This window comes from Tenebrio molitor, chromosome 5 (genome assembly GCF_963966145.1).
Source record: "Tenebrio molitor chromosome 5, icTenMoli1.1, whole genome shotgun sequence".
NCBI classification, from domain to species: Eukaryota; Metazoa; Arthropoda; class Insecta; order Coleoptera; family Tenebrionidae; genus Tenebrio; species Tenebrio molitor.
Genome location: NC_091050.1, coordinates 12166684 through 12187640, shown reverse-complemented (window position 1 = coordinate 12187640; position 20957 = coordinate 12166684). Strand labels below are relative to the sequence as shown.

The 20957-nt window shown below is 37.6% G+C and overlaps 1 protein-coding gene across 1 annotated transcript in view; it reads right to left on the bottom strand.

Annotated features, from left to right (window-relative positions):
- Positions 1-20253, bottom strand: part of LOC138131251 (zinc finger protein ZIC 4-like) — a 33061-nt gene extending 12808 nt beyond the window's left edge. Inside the window, exon 1 of the mRNA XM_069048147.1 lies at positions 19077-20253. Coding sequence (XP_068904248.1) covers positions 19077-19863 — 787 coding nt within the window. The 5' untranslated portion in view covers positions 19864-20253. The remainder of the gene's footprint in view (positions 1-19076) is intronic.
- Positions 20254-20957: the final 704 nt, after the last annotated feature.

Below are 20957 nucleotides of genomic sequence, written 5' to 3'. Positions count from 1 at the left end.
AATTTCAGACGCTTTATTGGCCTCGCTAATCTTAATCTCCTCTAATTTGCATTTATGGTTTTTTAAGCAGCGTCTTTGTGCGATTTTTATGTTGACATGGCCGTAAATCGTGCGCCATTTTGCTTATTACGCTTATCTGATAACGGTCCAGTTGGAAAATTACAACGAAGGTCAAAAGCTGCCGGTGCAAAAATTGTTGCGAACAAATCAATGCCTGTAGATAACGTAAGTTATCGAAAATATGCAAATCAGATACTGGGAACAAATGTGGAGAATTGGGTGAAAATTAAAAAAGAGTCTTAGCTTGATTCGTTGGTGTGCAAAGCGCTCTGTTACGTTTGTTTTTGAGCGGACCGAAGTAGAAACTCATCTTTAAAAAGACCAAGAGTGTCAGATGTTTTTTAAATTATCAAAATGGAATAATAATGAACTTGTAAATTCATAATAATAAATCAAAGTCGGTCGGTACAGAAACTTTTAAAAATAAATAATTGGATATTTACAGAATGTCCCATAAATATTAGGTACATCAACGGAGTTTCGAAGTTTCTCCAATTGTTAAAAAAAGTACCTATTTATCCAGATTAGTCAAATTACATACAGGATGATTCACGAATAGTGTCTGATTTATTTACAAAAATATAATTATTTTGACACATTTGATTGACACTATTGTTTCGTTTTTCTGAAACCGGATTACTATGATCACAAAATTTTGTTCAAATTGAAAAACAGCGAAGTATTCTATGAGAGAGTAATAATTTGTGTTGCAGGAATAAAGGCGCTAAATTAGACACTATTCGTGAATCATCCTGTATATTTATTAATCACCCTGTATATTTATGAATCACCCTGTATATTTATATCTGTAAAAAGTGACAAAGAAAAGAAGAAATTTGTCTTAGCGCGGTTCCTTCAGTTTATACAGGGTGAGTTGGGAGGAACGGCCGAAACTCCATGAGAGTATTTACAGTTGGTTGCAAAAAAAACGTCAGAATAAAATTGACACATTTTTGCAATTTTTCCATAGTGTGAAACCTTCTTACGAGATAGGTTAGAATTAACGTCAAAATTCAATGACATTTTAAAAAATCACTTTATAGGTATTGTTAAGTAGATAATTAATTGACAAATCGACAAAGCCAAATTTACATTAGAAAAATTTTCGGTTCCCGTTTTTTTCGCAACCAACTATACACGTTAAAATAATGTAAAAAAAAGTCACATGTCATCCGATTATCATTTGTTTTCAATAACAATATTATAAGTATGTACTTTGAATATTTTTTTTTGTGCGACCTGATTTATAGTGTTTTGAAAATATTCTAAACCATTGAAAAGGCAGTTCAAGAAACGCTAAGCCCGCTGCGGAAACTAAACCTTTTCTGTCACGCAACAACAGACGTTTGAAGCTACGACAAGACTCTTTTCTTTCCCAGCTTGCAGCGGAAGCTTCTACAGCGTGGTCCGAAACCCGTCGCGGGCCCACTCTCCGGAGCCAATTTCGATCCGGGCCGTCGATTGCGCCACAAAACAATTTATCGTTCTGCTCCTCTTGTTCTTGTCCAGTCATCTGATCCTATCTCCGACAATTAAACAAACCGTTTCGGTACTGTCATAGTTCCTGATTGCGTTTCGTCAAATGAAAACTGGTAAATTCCCGATTCGAATATGGCAGCTGTCGCCCCTGCCCAACCAGCGACAGTATCAAACCCTTCAGTGCGCATTTAAAATAAAGAGATTACGTCGATAGGAGCTTAATCCGCCATTATGCTCGCCGCGCAACCCCCTCGACCCACATAAATACATCCACAATGGTTACGCCGCTAATCTGGAACAATCACAGTCTCAGCTGACAATCGAAGCATCATCCGCGCAAATAAAGCGGATACAGGCGTTTTAGACGTATCGCGATACTGTATTTAAAAAAAAAATGGGTTCTTTGTCCGGATCTGAATGGGAATCGTGAAGGAGAGAGGGCGGACGTTAACCGCAAGGTTCTCAAATATATCAAGTTACGGAGTGGTGTGTGTGGTGGTTTGATTTTCTGCCAGATTTGTCAATTAAGATCTAGACAAAGAGAAGATGGCCTAGACCGGAAACAGGCGAGCGTCGCTTTTTCGACAGCTGACAGCACAATGAGCGGACAAATCGCGCTCTCCTCCGAGATAGTTAATAAATCAAAATTGCGAAAACGGAGTCAAATTGTTTGGGGCGGCGACCGACAGGTGTCGCCCCGCGAGCTGACCCCTGCCGGACGAAACGAAAACCGTCCCGCGACAGTTTTACGACAAAGCGGAGACGCTTTTCGCTCCGGATTTGAGCATTTTGACGGGTGACAGCACAATGCGGCCAGACAAATTGCAGTTTCTTCCATTATTTTAATTAACGGTATCGTGAATCAATATTTTGTGAAAACAATGCGACAACTCGAGCGGACCAAGCGTGTCGTGTCGCGTTTGTTTCGAGGAGCGGTCGAGTGTTCGTCCGGGCGACTGGAGAAACGTCAATCAAATCTCGTCTGATTCGGCTGCGGACTGATAGGTGGCGTGCCACAAAAACAGTTTCGTAATACCGCTTTACCATTTAGGAGGCATTCTTTATCGCCGCTTCGATCGCAAGAAAAATGAACAAGTTCGGACGTCTTACAAATGTAAAGCTCTCCGGTGAGATTTTTTCATCGACAATTCGTCCATCGACGAGCTTTACGTGCTCGGACTATTATCCGGGCGTTGTTTTTTGTGCGGGGCCGTTTTTTCGTCTTATTCTTTTTGATTGATGTCGTCGACAAAAAAGGAAGAGTCGTGTTTTGTTGGGTTAGTGCCACGATCGTAAAATCGGATGCCCACTCCGCGGCCAGATGAATGCGACTTTCGAAAATTACTGCTTCAAAGGCTAAATGTGAAAAGAAACTCATAAATAATCGATATATTTCACGGAAACTGCGTCCATTAATTGTGAAATTTCGCGATTTATTGTCGGAATGCAGAAGTTGCAGGATTTCACAAAAGGAAATGTGCAACTAGCACGGCTGCACATAAATAAAGGGGATCGTGGTTTACCGAGACGAATTTCTGCTGGTTTTTTAACGTACGAAGGCGTCATGACTCAATAGGCGAGCGGATGATGTACAGGGTGGCGCGCTTAAATTCGGTGCAACAGCGAAAATCTAACACAGGTCTTGCGAATGATGGCTCACATCAAAACCATTTTCTAAGATAAGTAGATAAAGATAGATGCAACGACGGTTTTACCCAAATATCATCCTTAATTTCATGAAATTATTATTTGACAGATAAGGACGAGGAAAAAACGTCAGAACTAAATATGTCAAATACGTGTGTTTTCACTAAAAGAATGTTGTGGGGAACTGTGCCATCCTGTTAAAATAGATGTTTCCATCAATTTGAATAACTATTGATTTTAAGACCCTTAGAAAGAATTGTGGCCAAAAAATACAGGTTTTGGCGGATAATTTGCCAAATCTAATTTCATTCGTTGAATTTTCTTTGATTTGTATGAAACAAATTTGGAAACGTTGTAGCTTGTGATATGTTTGGAGTTGTGTTGTTTGAAAACCTTGGGTGTCACTGAGTTGACCTTACCTAGGTTCATAAACTAATCCCCTCCGAGAAGCGTGAGCATTTTTGAAGGTCTGTTTAAGGCGCAGTTGACGTTTTGTTCATGTTTGTAAGTTTAATTTTAGGTTATGTAGGTTAACTAATGACAAGCTAGTTCCAAACCACGGCCAACTGTGTAAAAAATATTTTTAAATGAAATCGTAGAAATCTAATTCTAATTTCCTGTTAAATATTATTGCTTGGTTGTCGGTTTCAGGTAAAACTTGAATTTCGAAGAAAAACAAAGCTGATAGGTATTCAATTAAAAATAAAAATAAATTCTTCATTCTACGGATGTATTTTCATTTCTTTTTCATTACCCTCTGCGTAGGTAAATTATACTAATATGCTCAACATTGAAATTAATGCGTGAGCTTAAAACAACTGTAATTTATGTTTTAATAAAACTGGAATACTTATACTACGGAGATTAAAACATGACATCCATTTCTTGTATTATTATTTGTTTTTAATTTACCGATACTGTATAATAAGTACAAAATATTGAATTGTATGTAATTAATAATATGATAGGTAAAGGGCGTTCAAAAAAACATGAAGTCAAGTGGTATGGTCAACAAAGAAACAGAGGTGTGATTTATTTGCTTTACAAAACACTTATATTTTTCAAAGCTAACCGACGAATACGATGGTTTTTGTTTCATATTGATGATTTTATTTAGAATAAAATCATATCAAAATTATATTATGTGTCTAGAACGAATGTCAAAGTGTACCAATTAAAAAAACTACTTACGTTTGTAAAAGACACAGAAAAGTAGGGCCTGACCACGCATTTTTGATCGCTTGTTATTTTCAAGCCACCAATAATGTTTTAAATCAATTTTAGTTGTCGCAAAGATGAAAATATACCACAATATATTGCGTTCAAAAGCTTTGCTGCTATTGACCTTCCTTAGTTAGGTTTTCTTTCGTAAAGGATTCACTTTATTTACAGTATTATTTTTTAAATGGAAACTGTGTCCATTTTTAGTAAAAAATAAACAGAAATTTATGAATATTAATATATCGTGTGTTCCAATAAAAACTCACTCGCAGTATGCCATGACTATAGAGATAGATAGACTGGTCATGTCGATTTTAGCATCATTGGAAGTAGTTCATTTGTTACTTACAAATTTTCATCATATTGTGAGTTGTGACAGATAACCTATAAATTTACTTTAGTAGATCCACGGCCTCCTTGATTTATAAGAGACTCGTCTCTTATCCGGCCTGTCGCATTCGATAAATGTCTGTTTTTGAAAATTCCCCGTATAGTATGTCCATCTAGCGACTTTAATGTGACCCATATATTAGTATATGCAACTAAAAATACGTATGAATAATGACATTTTGTATAATAAATTGTCAATTTGAAAAACTAAGTGCAGTCGAAACTTTAAAAACATGCCACAAACAAAGAAAAAATGTTGTATTAGTTCACGACATAAAGTTAACATTTCTTATCATAATCTACCCAATGATATCACTTTAAATGCAGCATAGAAGATAGGACTGAGAGATCATACTGGTAATATCATGAGTGCCGCAGAATATGCAAGTAGTAAAATGTTACCAAGATTCTAAAATTTAAGGACCAATGTAAATATTTCAGTCACCTTGCAAGATAGTTCTCTGGAAAAACTAGAAAAATTGTCTTCCTTTACTTATTTGCCAAGAACCAATTTTCAAATTGAGACGGCGGCAACAGCTTTTTTATGTGGCTACTTAATTATGAAAATAACGGAGGCAGTCCATGGATGTGATTATTGCTTGTCACATTTACAAGATTCAAATTCGAAAAAGAAAATCCCTTTACTGGAATTAATTTATTACTAAGATACAGGAAGGCTAAGTTACCCCAATGATCAATTTGTGGGTCTAGTATAGTTTGGAAATGAGAAATTGGAATTTTAGCTTCTTCACTTGCAATGGGTTTTGGGAAGGTTAAACATTATAAATAATAATGAAGATTTACGGCTATGAGCAAGTCATTCCAGGAGGGACAAACAATCTGCATTTTGCCGATATTCGGCTTCCTTTTTTAGTAACTAGCAGGTAGATAAACTTGCACTATCGTAAATCTTCATTATTATAATCTTTACAATCTACCCATTGCAAGTGAAGAAGCTAAAATTCCAATTTCTCGTTCGCAAACTATACAATTTACAATAATTTCAATAATAGTAGAAATTCTACCAAGCATTCCAAAGGAAAATATAAATTTTGTTTTGAAGAATATCTTGGCCTCAATCTTTCGGGAAATACACTAATTCATTGTCCTGTTCATGGTAAAATGTGAGTGAGACACTTATTTAAAAATTAGAACTTCCTGTCATTGTAAATTTTTGTAACTTGCATTCACAAATTAAAAAATATATAAAAAAGAAAATTGTTGAAATTAAATTTACCGTTCATAAAAAATCTTTTTGATTTGAGATTTTGAAAAGGTGTCAGATGTAGGTATGTGTGCGTTAAAACTGTTGAAAACACGTCTATAAAACAATAATTTCCTGCAAGGCAGGCAACCAGTACAACACATAAGCCCCGTATTGTGGCGCACCCTATAAAACAAAAATAATGCCTAGAACTACGAATGCGGCAGGCCGGATAAGAGACGAGTCTCTTATGGATCTAGGAGGCCGTGAGTAGATCATTTCACATCTGGTACTAAGACATATTTCACTTTTGTCATGGCTTGCTGCGAGTGAGTTTTTTGTGGAACACACGATACCTCTATTCTAAAAATTTTTAGAAAGCCTATTGGAGTTCCTGATGGCAATTTTAAAAGTTCTGCAATTTTTTTTTCATTTCATTTAACCAGGCTCAATTTGGAAATAATGTAAAATATAAAAAATACTTCACTACGAAAAAGTGTTGCATTAGTTAAGTGTGAGACCGAAGTTTTAGTTTGAGAATATAAATTAAAACTGAAATAGATCAAGAAAAGGAAAATATTTAAAAATCTTTGTATATTTACATATGTAGGCAGGTAAGTAATCTGCATCAACGTTAGACACAAAATTTATTTAATCTAAAGATTGCAGAAATGTGCAAATATTTGAAAAGAACCGAAAAATACTTGCGCTAATGTATTGAATAAATATTAAGACAATTTGCTCAGTTCTAGAACACCTAAAGCATATTTAGAAGAGGAAAGCATGCATATTTGATATGTCTAAATTTGAAAATAAAAATTGCAAAAACTACTAACTAAATAACAGTTTAGATTTAAAGAAAAGTGGAAGAAAAACAAAAAAAAATTAATTTTTGTTTTTTGCTATTGTTTTTGGTTAATCTACAATTTATTCTACACTACGAAATCTGTAAACAAAACTGTATGAATAAAATGACATTCTTAATTCGACATTTACACGTCGTAGAAAAAGTAACGTAGGTATTTACTCGCGTGTAATGCTACAACCCACTCGGACGAACTCACGCCTACAGCTCTTGCCACAAACATCATTCTCGTGAGTAATACCCATAATTACACGATCGATGAATAACGTACTATTATTTTTGTGACAACTTGTCAAACTACTAACAACATTTCTATCCTGATTGGCCTTTTCTAACAACAATACTACTCGTCACATTAAGCCCACCCGATGGTGTAAGTTTGTAATGAATTGATTTGTTGTTTTTTTTTAGAACAAATACAAGCAGTCGTAATTTTGCATGACACAATTCCAACTTTGAAATATTCTGGTTTCTGCGTATTTATCGGTGTTAATCAGAAAACTTGAGAAATCTGAAATTAAATTAAACCGTGAAGCAATAGAAGTTTTTCTTAATGGGAGGAGTGGCCTCAAAAATCACGTAATTTTGTAAATCCATATCAGCTTAATTGCACAATTCAATGTGTTTTTAACAATATGGTTTTGTATAATTTTGTGTTCGACAACGTCAACGTTCAGATTTAAGAATCTAGTTCAAGATCGAAGACGAAGAAATTCAAAAAGAACGAAAATTTAAATTCAGGTGAATTTTCCAACGATTAAAGGTTGAATTTAATCGGTCGGTGGATTTTTCAGGCCGTTAAACGCCCCCCACCAATAATTAAAAATCACCCGATTTTATCCCCGAGATTTATTCCCGGCGGAATCGATATTTTGTGCGTTTTACGGCCTCACCGTCTCGTAAAAATGTGGGGTGGTAATGAAATAGTACTCGCTTAATAAAATCAACGGAGCATAAAGCATGAATAACTATGTTTATACAACAGTCCTAACAAACAGTAATTACGACCCCTAAATGAAGTAATTCAGTTTTCCCGGAGCAATCCACACTCGACACGGCACCCCATTACACAGCCATCCCGTCCTCCCGTTCTGGAGGAGCCATAATCGATTCGCAAATCTGTACCCAGTACCTCTCGGCAATTTATTACCGACGTCCGACACCTCCGTCTTTGTTGCCCCCACAACCCAGGGGCCATCTGTCCGTCTCGGCTTTAAACAAACACCCGGTACACGAAAAAATCGCGTCACCCGTTACAAAGCCGGAGGACGAGTCGTCGAACATCTCGCCGTTTCCATTTAAAACCGCATTATTTTCGTCTGGAGAGCGGCCCCACGGCACCCCTCCGAAAACGCCACATTTGAATAGATTTTTATTTCCGCCACGAAACTCACACATAATGAGAGCATTATTCAGATTACACGTAGTTGGCTGCGGCTGTTTGCCGACGTTCGCTTGTTGTCGAACAAAACGCACTCGAAAGCGCGGCCTACTCACAAATATTTACCTGGGCTTCTGAATGGTGGCCGAGCACACTAGATTATCCTGGCTTAGTGCACTTACCCATTTTGAAGGATGTGCGAGTTTGTCGGGTGTTGGGTTTTACGCCGGTGAGTTTTATTTTGGTTTGGAGGAGTCGCCGGTTCGATTTTCGACCAATTAAAGAAAGTGATTATGTCGATCTGTCTTCGAGTGGCAGCTGTCAGTCGACTGAGATTAGACTAATATTATTGCAACGTACAATGGATACGCTATATCGGTTTACAACATCTGTTTTAGCGGACGAGCGAAGTTAAACAGAAAAAGACGACCGCGAGGATAATAAGTTTAATAATGGACCGCCATTTCGACTGGTTTAAACGACGGCATCGAACAAATCTCCTTTAAATTAGATTCTTTAATTGCAGCGAGTACAAATTAAGTCTCTGACGGCCGCGAACAAAATAGATCTTCTTGCCTTGCAGACAAAAAAACAACACTTGCTTTCTTTCCAGCCACACCAAATTTGTCCCGATAAAATTCGAGATAAATAGTATATTACTCAATCAGGGTGTAACGACGGTTAGTACCCACGCCATTACGCGCGAGCACTACCGCGTACAACTTTCATCGTTTTCACTGGCTGCGTTAATTTATTACTTCTTTTGTAAAACGTACACAGAACCTCTAATTTCAAAATAATCATGACGCATGAGTGTTGCTTTGTATGAGATGATTTGCCAATGCAATTTTGCGATTGGTCACAACACTCACAACTCGTACTCACGACAGTGGGTAACGAATGAGATTACTTAAATGTAAACGAATATGTAACTAATCTGCTAGTTACAGGAGTAGAAAGAAATCATTTTTCACTTCATAATTCAATACAAGTGTATTCAACTGAGTTTAGTTCCTGTGTGTTTGGAGGATATGAGGAGTTTATTATTAATTATGCCACAAATGAGGTACTTTTCTAGCTAATTTAAATCAAAACATGATTTTCTTTAATCTTCAGACTGATCTAGTAAATTAAAATGGAATTTCGATTCGACAAGACCAATTTATCAACAGCAAATTGTGTGAAGCTTCACACAATTCAAAAACCATTACTTTTTATTTATTTAATACAAGAAAAAAACTGTCATAACAAGTTCGTAACATATTATATGTCTATTATTATTCGATTGGGTTCGGCTCTGGTGTACTTGGCGCACATCTGCCTTGTAATTAAGCGTCACTAACTTTAGTTGGTTTTTATTTTACAATGGCAAGAAAAACCACCAGATTACAATATACCTATGTGTATTCAATTGAACTCAGTTCTGTTGTACTTAGAGGATATGGCAAATGGACATCTGGTTTACCGGTTCTCAACAACAGTAATTTGTACAACTCCAGTTAAACGAATTGATTTAGATCACACTTGATGAAGTAAAAACCATGATCATTTTCAGTATATTTTTATCACACTGTTAACTGCATTCACACGCTTCAAAATATATTTGCTTTTTATTTAAATTTACCATGAGAAAGACACTTATTTACGGTACACAATGTACTCACTTGAATTCAGTTCTGGTGTGTTTCGTGGCAATGACATATACAGATCTCCTTTATTACTTTTAATTATACACAACTAACACCGTTAATTAATTCTTTTCCAGCTCGCATAACCTAAAATTAATTGTTTGTAGTTTTAGGGCATTGATCTCGTTCTTAGCCCTCTTTCGGTAATGAGTACTTGGTGAGCCTTATTATTAGGTAATTTTAGTTGACCTGCACACATGGCGATACAAGTTTATTTAAAATTTTCTGTTCTCTTCTTACTCATCTCAAACTTGTAAGAAAAATGTTTTCAATTAATCTATCAGATTTGAAAAATTGCAGCGATTACCTTATCGCTTGTAGAAAATGTAATTGATAATTATGAGCATGTAAGCAGTTAACTTGAGTTATTAAATAGATTTTTGAAAATTCACCACTGATTAATTTTTTACTGTATTTAGCAGGAAACAACTTATTATAAGTTGTTTAAGGTAAAATCGGCTTACAAGCACATCCTCATTGCGCTTGACATTTTAACCGTTAAGACTAGCTTAATAGGTATTTTACTCGTAATAATAGAAAGTTTAATTACAATTAAGAAACACTTTTTTGAAAAATGATAACTTGGAGGTTTTCTAATTGAAAATGTTGCAAGTTTTTTCCAGTATAAATGAATTACCGATTTGACCATACAGAATCAAAGCTGACTCGTAGATTACTTCATAGGCTTTGATTAATATTTCAACAATAATCATGTCTTTTACTCTTTTATCGTGTTTCCGATTTTGAGATCATGTCAATGTATTCATCTTTAATTGGGTTTAGCGGAAAACATGCTATTAATAATATTCTTAAAAGTCGGGAAATTCCTAGAAGAAACAACCAAATCCGAATATCTTTTTGTTCTCACTCACGCTCTTTCTCTCTCTCCTGCTTACTCGTGTTCAATCTTCCCACTCTCTCGGTCGCTTTGATGCAGTTCAAAGGCATTTGTTTAACAAATGTTTGCAGCTCCAACAGAAAACTGACAAGTTTAAAATAATACATTTTTCATAAAACATTAATTCATTTTTAAATATGTATTAGTTTTGGTAAAGAAATATGACAAGTGTATTTTTTATTGAGGTATTTTATATTTTATGGAAGAGATGAAAATCGATGAAACCGGATTTCATGATTTTGCACTTTTGTGGCTCTCCTGTTGGAGCTGCCAAATATATTCGTCTTGTTGAATTCTACTATGCATTAGATTAATCAAAATATTGCATCCATGTATCCAGTGGATGTTCTCGTCAATGTTGAAAACTAGTCATTTCTCAAAGAGTTGTCTGTTGATCCACTTTTACGTTAAGATTTTTGTAAATTAATAAATCATGATCATTTTGACTTTTGAACTGTCATATTTGAATTTGATAGTCAAGTGTACCAACATGAAATTGTAAATGTGTTGCCAACCAAACAAAAATAATTTCAATCATTAAGTCACCCGATACAAAAAACCCAAGTACACATGTTTGTCATGTGTACTTATACAGTGTGGAATAAAATGATTTACATACATCTAGTTACCTTTGCATTACCCTTGTAAAAATACGAAATGCCGCTCTACAAAAAAAAGAAAGCCTAACCTCAAAATATTCCAAAATTCCAAATGTGATTTATTGCGAAGGGATGATATGAATGCAAAGTAGAGATTGAAATTAAAAAGGAGCTAACAAAAGCAAGTCACAGCTAGTGTTGAAAGTGTCCACTAACGTTTGTTAATTCAATTTAGTAAATTGTAACAATTGTCAATTCGATTGATGACATTTATTGACAGAACTAATATTTCGGCACTTCAAAAAAAAAAGTAGAGCGGTACAGGCAAATTTACATGTACAAAAATTCCAAAGGTAACTAGATGTAAATCATTTTATTCCACACTGTATGTATTTCAAGATATAATCGCGGTGTCGATTATTTTTGATAAATAATTTATACGGAAATTATCTTCTGTGGTTGTTGTTGGTTGCATCCTCTCCCTCATATTCAAAAAACTTGCTTTTCTTTTTTTTGAATTCCTAATATAGTGTTCCAAAAGAAAATACCAAAATCTGAAAGGCTGAATTGTCATATATTTTTATTTGAATTTTTATTCTCTTATTCTCCAATAGGATCATCGCTTCTACTACTTAGATGTAAGAAATTTTAAACTGTGGATGCCACATACAGAGTGTCTCAAAATTCGCGAATTCCGAATTCAGAGCGTTGTAGGGGATCACTTCAGTAGTCAAAATAGCTATGGAAATTAAAAAAAAAAGGTGCACTCTTTGAAGTGCGTTTTCTACAAATACAGGCTGAAAAGTTCAGTGTTTATTGTTATTTATGGTGTAGATACTGTAAATGATTGTGGGAAATAATAACGTAAAACAATTTTTTGAAGAATAGCTTTGCTTTAGAGTAAAAAATCTTAAATTTTTGTAATTTTTCTTAAAAATGGAACGGCAACGTAGCTAGAATAGTATTTTGTCACTCTGGATAATAAGACTGCTATGTATTGAACAAATTTAAAGTGCTTATATCTTCTTCAAGAAGAGCGAATTTTTTGTTTTCTAAGTATTTTTCGAGCTCCACTGGGTCCTTCCCTACCACGCTCTGAATTCGGAATTCGCGAATTTTGAGACACCCTGTATAAATGTAATTTTGATCTGTCGGATTCTGTCACTACGTATATAATGTATTATTGAACATAGCAATTGAATAAAGAAGAATTTACTCTCATCACACAACTCTCTCTGGACCTGACCCACTTTTGATTTAATAATGGTACGAGTCTATCCGCGACCCGATTTGAGTCCGTCACGGTCGAACGTGTCGTTAAAATATTTCGGCAAACCTCGCGAAGCCAACAATTTTTCATCGGGTCCGACACGAAAATGATCTCGTCAGTGCAGCTCTTTCGGAAAGCTCCCATCAAAGCCTTTGTCTCGACCTCGACGGCCCCGCTCGAAAAGTCAACAAGAATCTGAAATATTGACGTCGGCCGATTCGTCAAGCACTGCCCACAACCTTGAATTCGGAATCGTCCTAACAATCCTGTAACGACCGTCGTACAAAGCCTCTTCGGAGCGCATTCGTCTCGTTATTGTGGGCTCGGCACCTTTGTCCGTCCCGGTGCTGCCACATTGGCACTCTCTCATTACGACATCCATTTTCCAGTCGAGCAGCCAAAGACGCACCGATCGAAAGCTGCAACAACGTCGAAAAAAGCTCCGTTTCGACTTCGCAGAAAGCGTCGTGACGTAAGCGTCCCGGTCGACACAATCGCATCCGCCATTTTGCCCGGTGCAGGAGACATGTGAAACGATCGATGCGCTTAGGGGGTCGTTCCTAAAGGGAAACAAACCCTATATCGCCCCGGTTCACCCTTCTAATTCGATCTTGATTCATTTGTCTTCATCGCGTTTTACTCGGCCTTAATTGCTGCCAACCGTTTGTTGGGTTGTTTATTGCGATCGGTAATGAGATAGATGGGCCGCATCGCTTAAATCATCCCCTTTAACTCGAGACGCGGGTTAAAGGGCGCACGAGGCGGACGCGAAAATCGCAAAACGCGCTCTTTTAAACGCCTCGATACGATTCCTCCGCCAAATCAATTATTTCGGGACGCGAGGGGCGGCTCGCGGGCTGGATTGGAGTCCATTTTGTCGACTGAAACGCGAACTTCCGATGGGGCTGTCACGATATGGGCTCGGGCCGGACAACCCCTCGCGAAGAGGTAACCAACCCTCTCATAACATACAGCAGAAGATACAATTTCGTTCGAGGCAGAACTCGTAACTTGCAAAGTTTATCTTGCGCTCGCGATTCAATTTGTTCAATTCGATATCGAGAAATATCAAACGTTTCGAGGGTTGCAAAGTGATGTTGCCGAGATTGTGAAGAAATGACTGCTAAATCGAGATTTATGGAATTCTAACTACAACAGATTTGCGCTCCTAGTTCCAAAAAACCCACAATTTGGAGACTAAATAAGTTTTATGGCACGTCAACCTTTAACAGTAGGTGGTAGTGAAGTACCACGAAATTGATTTTCACGAATTGTAGGTACAAAGTGGCCAGCAAGAAATGCCGATTTTAAACCCAGAGAAAGTGTTTGGAATTCGTTCCCAGAAATTCATTCGTAGAAATAAAAAGGAAATATTTCTGTGCACAGAGAAAAATAAATACTTCATTAAAAAGATTTGTCATATTTAAAATTCCTGATGTATCTACTTAAAAAAAAAATCTACTGCATAGATAACATTAAAAAAAAAATGAAGAGCTCACAATCTATACATGGTGTCCTCGAAATGCATTTCCAAAAAAAGATCGGTAGTTGGTGACGATGAATAGAAGTCAAATACATTTTTTTTTCTAGTAAGTCTTTTTGTTTTTAAGATATAAAGCATTGAAAATTTGCTCGAAATTTCCAGTAGGTACGCTACTGAGTTGAAGTAATTGAGAAAAAGAGAAAGAAGATATTGGAAATTTCGAGCAAATTTTCAATACTTCATATCTCAAAAACAAAATGACTTACAAGAAAAAAATTTTGTATTTAACTTCTATTCATAGTCATCAACTACCGATTTTTTTTTGACATGCATTTCGAGGACACCCTGTATTTTTATACAGGGTGTTACAATTAGCATAGTGCAGAGTTATTCATCTAATTATACAGTAAAAAAAATGCTTAAAATATGTCAGAAACGAATTTGTATAAAATGCAGTCGTAAGGAATGCAATTCAAGAAGTGAAATTTTGTACAGTGTGACTCAAAAAAGTTATTATTTTTTGTTCGTAGTTAGAGTGGAATACATTTTGGCTTGACGGCGCGTTGTCATAATTTCGGGCCGAAATGGCAGCTGTCAAATATGAGAAAGATTAGAAAAGCCTCAGACCTAGATCGTAACAAATTCCCGGTCGGTGAAGAAGCGAGCGTAGCCGCGGGAGGCATCCGACCACATGTAATGATTTCTGTCACCGGGGTCAAGAGTCCTGTCAAAGGACGAGTTCGCAACTGCGTAGAAGAGCGATCGATCAAAAGGCCAAATCGAATGTGTCGCTTGTTGAGAAAATCGTCGAGCAAATTACCGTTGGTAAATAATCGTCCGGCAGCCCCGAAAATCGAAAGGCGATTAGCGATTCGGGGCGCTTCGAGGGCCCTCGAGGCCAATCTGTGCGCGTACGGCGTTCAACACATTGTCGAGGGTGTGCACATGTGCCCTCTCGAACATCCACATCTCGCAACAATAACGATTCATCCCCTCGTCCCGCAAGATGGTGGCCGGCGTGATGGATGGTCTAATTACCACGATGGTAGATGCAAAGCGCGTGTTTGGAGAGGAGTTCTGGCCCAGCTAATGGGACCGCTACCGAGGGCCTTCGGCCGATCATCAGGTCCGCCTTCGTGCCGTCCACTTCGCCCATTGAAATATTGCTGCCCATCAGAAACGCCCATGATTCCTCTTCGTAATTAATTTACCGCTTAACAACTAGAAAAATTACACCGGGTTTTTTACGAGTGGACGATGATGGCTCCCTGTGAAATTATTAAACCCGGGTACCGTGATTAGCCGATGGAAACGGAATTAATTTGTCTTGTCGATGGACGATCTTTTTCTTAATTAAAATGATGGCGAGGCAGAGGTGAAAAATGAAGGAAATTTGTCCCAGCTGCCGCTCGCACGTCGCTCATTTTATCGACTCCCGGACCATCGAGGTCTCTGGATTTTTCTGTGGGCGCCGTAAATAACGCGATAATCCCCGAAACTGATGGGATGTTTGCAAACAGACTTAGTGGGGCCGGCTAAATTACCCTTAAATAGTTGCACTTAGAGCTAAGCCACAAAATACCAACAACAAATTACCTTTCACCACTCTCAGGTAAAAGTACAGTACAATGAAAATTTCACAGGAAGAGTGTTAACGGTACTCATCTGTGATCCTCGATAATTCCAATTTAGTTAAAGTCCTGATGATGTCAGCTTTGTTTACGAAACACAGGAGTTTTGGGTTTATCTTTGTATTTTTTTGATATTTTTCACATTACTCTTCGCTCACAACAACAAAATTTTTGGACAAACAAGTGCAAATGTCAAAATAAAAATTAATTTTTGAACTCAGGTTACATTCGAGGTTCTGGAATTTGGTTAAGATTTTTTCTATCAGCATTTGGTAATCGAGACGTTTATTATTGCCAAGAAAATATATATACCTATAATAAATGCTGTCCACACTTCTTCAGAGGCATTCGCAGTCTGATATTGAAGTTGTAAATATGTAGTGGCGCAACAAATAATTTTTTTGTTCTGACACTGTCAGAATTAACAGAATTTGATAATTTTCTCCTGTGTAAACGGATTTTGATAAATGTCACAACTTGTCAAAAGGAATGTCAAGCTTATTTGAAAGATTTTAAGCGATTTGGAGCCTTCAAGGGGCTCGTCAAACAAAAAAAACGTTGTATTCAACTCGTTCGTGTGTAAATTGGGCTCTTTTTGGCACTCGTGACCCATTCATACCAAAAAAGTCCAATTTACACACGAACTCGTTAAATAAACTACTATTTTTTTCTAATGCTTCAGATAAATTTTGGAAAATGTTTGTTTAAAGTGTTTGTAAATTGTTTTAAAAAAATATGAAGTAGAAGCAACAATATTTTTTCGGGGTCTTCTAAATTTGGATATACAAAATTGTTTGACCATGGATTAACCTCAGGTCAGTCCTTTTAGACCATTCCCACTTTCTTTCAAAAAGATTAACCAAGACAAAAGTTAGTAAAAGATATTTATACCTTCAATTCCGTGAAATTTTTGATGGTTCTTTTAAAATTGATGCTACTTCATTTATTGAAAGCAGTACTCGTTAGGCAAAAAAATTTACATAAATACCTAGTACTAAATAATGATATTTGACAGTTTCCACAAAACAGCTACAGTAAAGCAAAAGCTAGATTTATGTCGTCCTGTGTTATTTACTGAATTGTAAAGGACATTGTAACTGTCATCTGAGCTGAACTGCGGAACCGCCCCTTTACTTAAAGCGGAACTAATACCCGAAGGTTCTCAAAAAACCCAAAACGGTTGACGATTTGTGTCCAGACAAAATCTCAAATTTTTGGGGAGCGTCACCCTATAGAATACATTTCCGAAAATATTCTACCCCTTTTCCATCACCCATGTTGGCAATATTATTTTTCTGGAGCTGTTAGAAGAACTGCACTATACAAAAAAGCAAAAAGCGTTGACAAAAGTGCAGTAGCGTGTCATCATTTCTCAGTGGCGTTACGCAAATACATGCACCGAAACAGCCGATTCATTAAAGCACATTGAAAACAATTGAAATTGTCTGACCTTCAGAAACGTCAAATTTCACTCGCCTACGGCTCGTGGTGAAAAAACTACTACTTTATACACTCGGTGTATAAATTACCATTTTAGTTAATTCGATATTGTCTTGTAATCAGAATGTAGCTTGTTGAGCAACAAAATTATTATGATCCCTCATTTCATCATTTCTCCACGATAAATTTTGAAATGTAGACTTGAATCTTGAAAATTTTATTGAATTCAATTAAGTTTTCAGCTTAAACATTCTGTTGCGCCTTTTGTAAACTTAACGTTATTGATGAAACAGCTTTAACAAGTTTTTCTCAAACATTCTAAAATCAAATTATTCGTTTAATTAATTTAAAAAAAATGGTTTATAAACTGATGAATGATTCTAAATTAACTTAGCTAATTGATATTTGAAATTCATTTCCGCAGAAAGTTTCTTCTTTTATTAGATCAGGTTTAAATTACATAAATTTTGGTTATATTTCTTTAACTGTAAAATTGCTAAATGATTGTTGTGTAATTAATAACTTACTGACACAAAAAGTATAAAATCTAGAAGTTAGGTAGGAAAAAATGTAATGTGTTTTAATTATGTGGTTTAGTTTAATTAAGCAAATTAATTTCAATTAGTAGATACTAACCCAGTAAAATGCACTAATACTTCTATTTCGGTCAGAAGGTGTGCTCGAGTTCACAAATTAATTAGATTAGATTAGACTGCACGACCTTAACGAAGGTGGGTGCAACATGCAATAAATAATTTGTCTTGTTTACTAATTTAATTCGTCAATACCATCAATTAAAGTGAAACCACAACTTCTTATGCTTGGGTAAAGAAATCCGAAAGCCCGTAGGGCAAATAAAGCATCTTCTTCTTCTAGATAAAAAAATCTACAACTTGCACTTTTTAAAATTCGCCAACTTTTTTGTCCTTCTTCAAACCACCATGCTTTATTATTTTCCAAAACGGAATTAATCTGGGTGCTTTCGATGTCACCTCCGCATGGTGAAGCCATTCCGATTAGAGATATTTTGAATAGCGGAACAAAAGATGCAAAAAATTGTGTGAAGGCACAATCATTTCAAATTAAATTAATCAAGATAGTTGACAGATAACAAGAGTTAACACTTGGGCAAGATTGTTCGTTGTAAATTATAACCAATGAAATGTGTTCGTTGCCGTCGTTGCGCGTTTTCACCTATCCGACGGGACGGTGTAAGTCCACCAAGTGGACAGAACTAAATTGCGCCTAAGTTGGACAAGATAAAGTGGAGGACGTTATTAAAAAATCAATAAATTAAATTAGAGCAGGTAGATATTTTGCAATTGTGTCGTCGGTGGTAACAACTCGGATTGGGAGAGAAAGAAAGCAATTTTAAAAACAATGCAGATTGTACAAGAGGCAAAAACAATGGCCGTGTTAGATGAAGATGTTTGTTGGATTTGGTGCGATTGTGTTAATTATGTGGCGAGGTTGCAATTTTTTTCCGAAACCGAAGAAGCTCGTTTGGTTGAAAAGGAGGTAGTAAACCCGTCAAGGTCACAAATGAAAAGCTAATAAACCTAAAGATTACGCCTAACGAATTTGGTCATAATCGTCTCGCTGACGCTGATCCTCAATAATTCAGGAGGCGACAGTCTCGATTTGAGTCTTTTCCAGTGGTTACGCAAGCGAGAGTTAATTTGAGATTAAGAGAGCGGTCAGGGTGTCCTCGTCCTGACCGTGGAAACAAACACAAAAGCTCGTTTCCCAGAAGGCGGTCGAAGCTCGCCAGTGTCCATTGTGGGTGCCCCCGTGGCGAATTTAGTGTCCCGGGCCCTTACCTGTGTGCGTCCTTTTGTGAATCTTGAGATTCTCGCTCCTGGCGAAGACCTTGCCGCAGTTGGGAAAGGGGCACGGGAAGGGCTTCTCCCCCGTGTGCACCCTGATGTGGTTGACCAGCTTGTACTTGGCCTTGAAGGGGCGTCCGTTCCTGGAGCAGTTCTGCCAGAAGCAGGCGTGCGTGGTGCACTCCGGCCCCCCGACGTGCTCCATGGTGAGGTGCGTGACGATCTCGTGCATGTTGTGGAAGTGCTTGCCGCAGATCTTCCTGGGGGGCGGCTGCTCCTGGTCCACCCAGAGGCACTGCATCTCCTGCTTGATGGGCTGGCGCATGTACCTGAAGAAGGCGCCGTGCACGTTGGTCGGGTGGTGCGGCATGGCCATGTGGTTGAGGTACTGGTGGTGGTTGGGTTGGTGGTAGGCGTGGGGGTCGGTGCGGGAGTAGAGCATCTGGTGGTGCGGCGCCAGGTGGTGCTGGTGGGAGACGTCGCCGTGGTGGTGGAAGAGCACCGGCTCGCTGGGCGCCGTCTGCGCCGTCGGGAACTCGTGCTCGCGTCGGAGGAGGAAGTCGCGCGCGGCGTACCCGGCGTGGTTCAGGTGGCCCATGTGGCCGTAGTTCGTCTGGAAGTGGTGGTTCTGCGGGCCCACCTCGGGCGCCGTCATCGCCGCCGCCGGGTTCTGGTGCGGCGACGGGATCGTGGCGCCGCCGCTGTTGTGCCCCGGGCTCATCTTTATCCCGTACGAGGCCAGGTGGTGGTGGTGGCCGGCGTCCATGAACGCGTTTATCATTGTCGCCGAAACAGTCTAACTAGTCAAAAACACACAAAACACATGGTAACACTACGCAACGCTCTCTCAGGAATGAAGACACCGCTCTGCAGGACGACTTGTACACCCGGTGTTCACAGCTGGACTGACTCTGGACGCGCAGTAGGCCATGCTTGGGGTTCCAAGGGAAGGCGGACCGAGAGACGCTCCCATTGGCTCGAATCAGAACCCCTGCTATTGGTTCCCGCGAACAATGACCCTCATTGGGAGCTGCCGTTGGTGCGTACTGCGCCAATCGCACCAGGAGGTGGTACGCGATGACATTTCACCAAACTTGTTGATTTTTTTATTCTTCTTCCCGATTTATTTTCAGGATGTTTTGATCAAATTATCCTACAACAATTGTCAAAACCGTTCCGACGACGAGCGAAAGTTGTCAACAAAAACCAGATCACTTCTCGATTTTACTTCCATCCGCAGAATCGGAGTGGACTGTGTTTTTCTCGAAAATTTAATTAAAATTAGTCCTCATTGACCACACAATGGCAATTTAGGATCTCCTATAAATTACTTAAAACCCAAATAATAACAAAATAAGAAGAAAAAAAAACGATAATCATTATTTTACTTTTACTATTTCTACACATTGTTGACAAAGGTCTGTAAATTTTTTAAATTATTTGACTTTACCCTCAGACTGTTGTACTTAAATATTACAAGATGTATAAGAAAAAAAACGTAGCATTCACAGTTTAAAGAAATCTAACATCTAAGTAGTAGAGGAGATGATCCTATTATGGAAAAACAGAATAAAAATTCAAATAAAAATATGTAACAATTCGATTTTTTAATAATTTATTTCTGCTGACGATGAAATTTTATTCCATAGCTTGTAATGAAGAAGTCGAGTCAGACTCTAGTTTTTTCTTTTGGAACACAGATACGAGTATACTCTAAAAATGACATTCTAGTCCATATTAAAAGTTCTACAATTGGATCATTTCCTCTACTCTCCTTAAAAAAAGTTTTAGGACCTCCTATTTAATTAATTTTTTTAATTACTTCATTTTGCATTCACGTGAAAATCATAAAGCGACGGAATTCGATAGATAAAA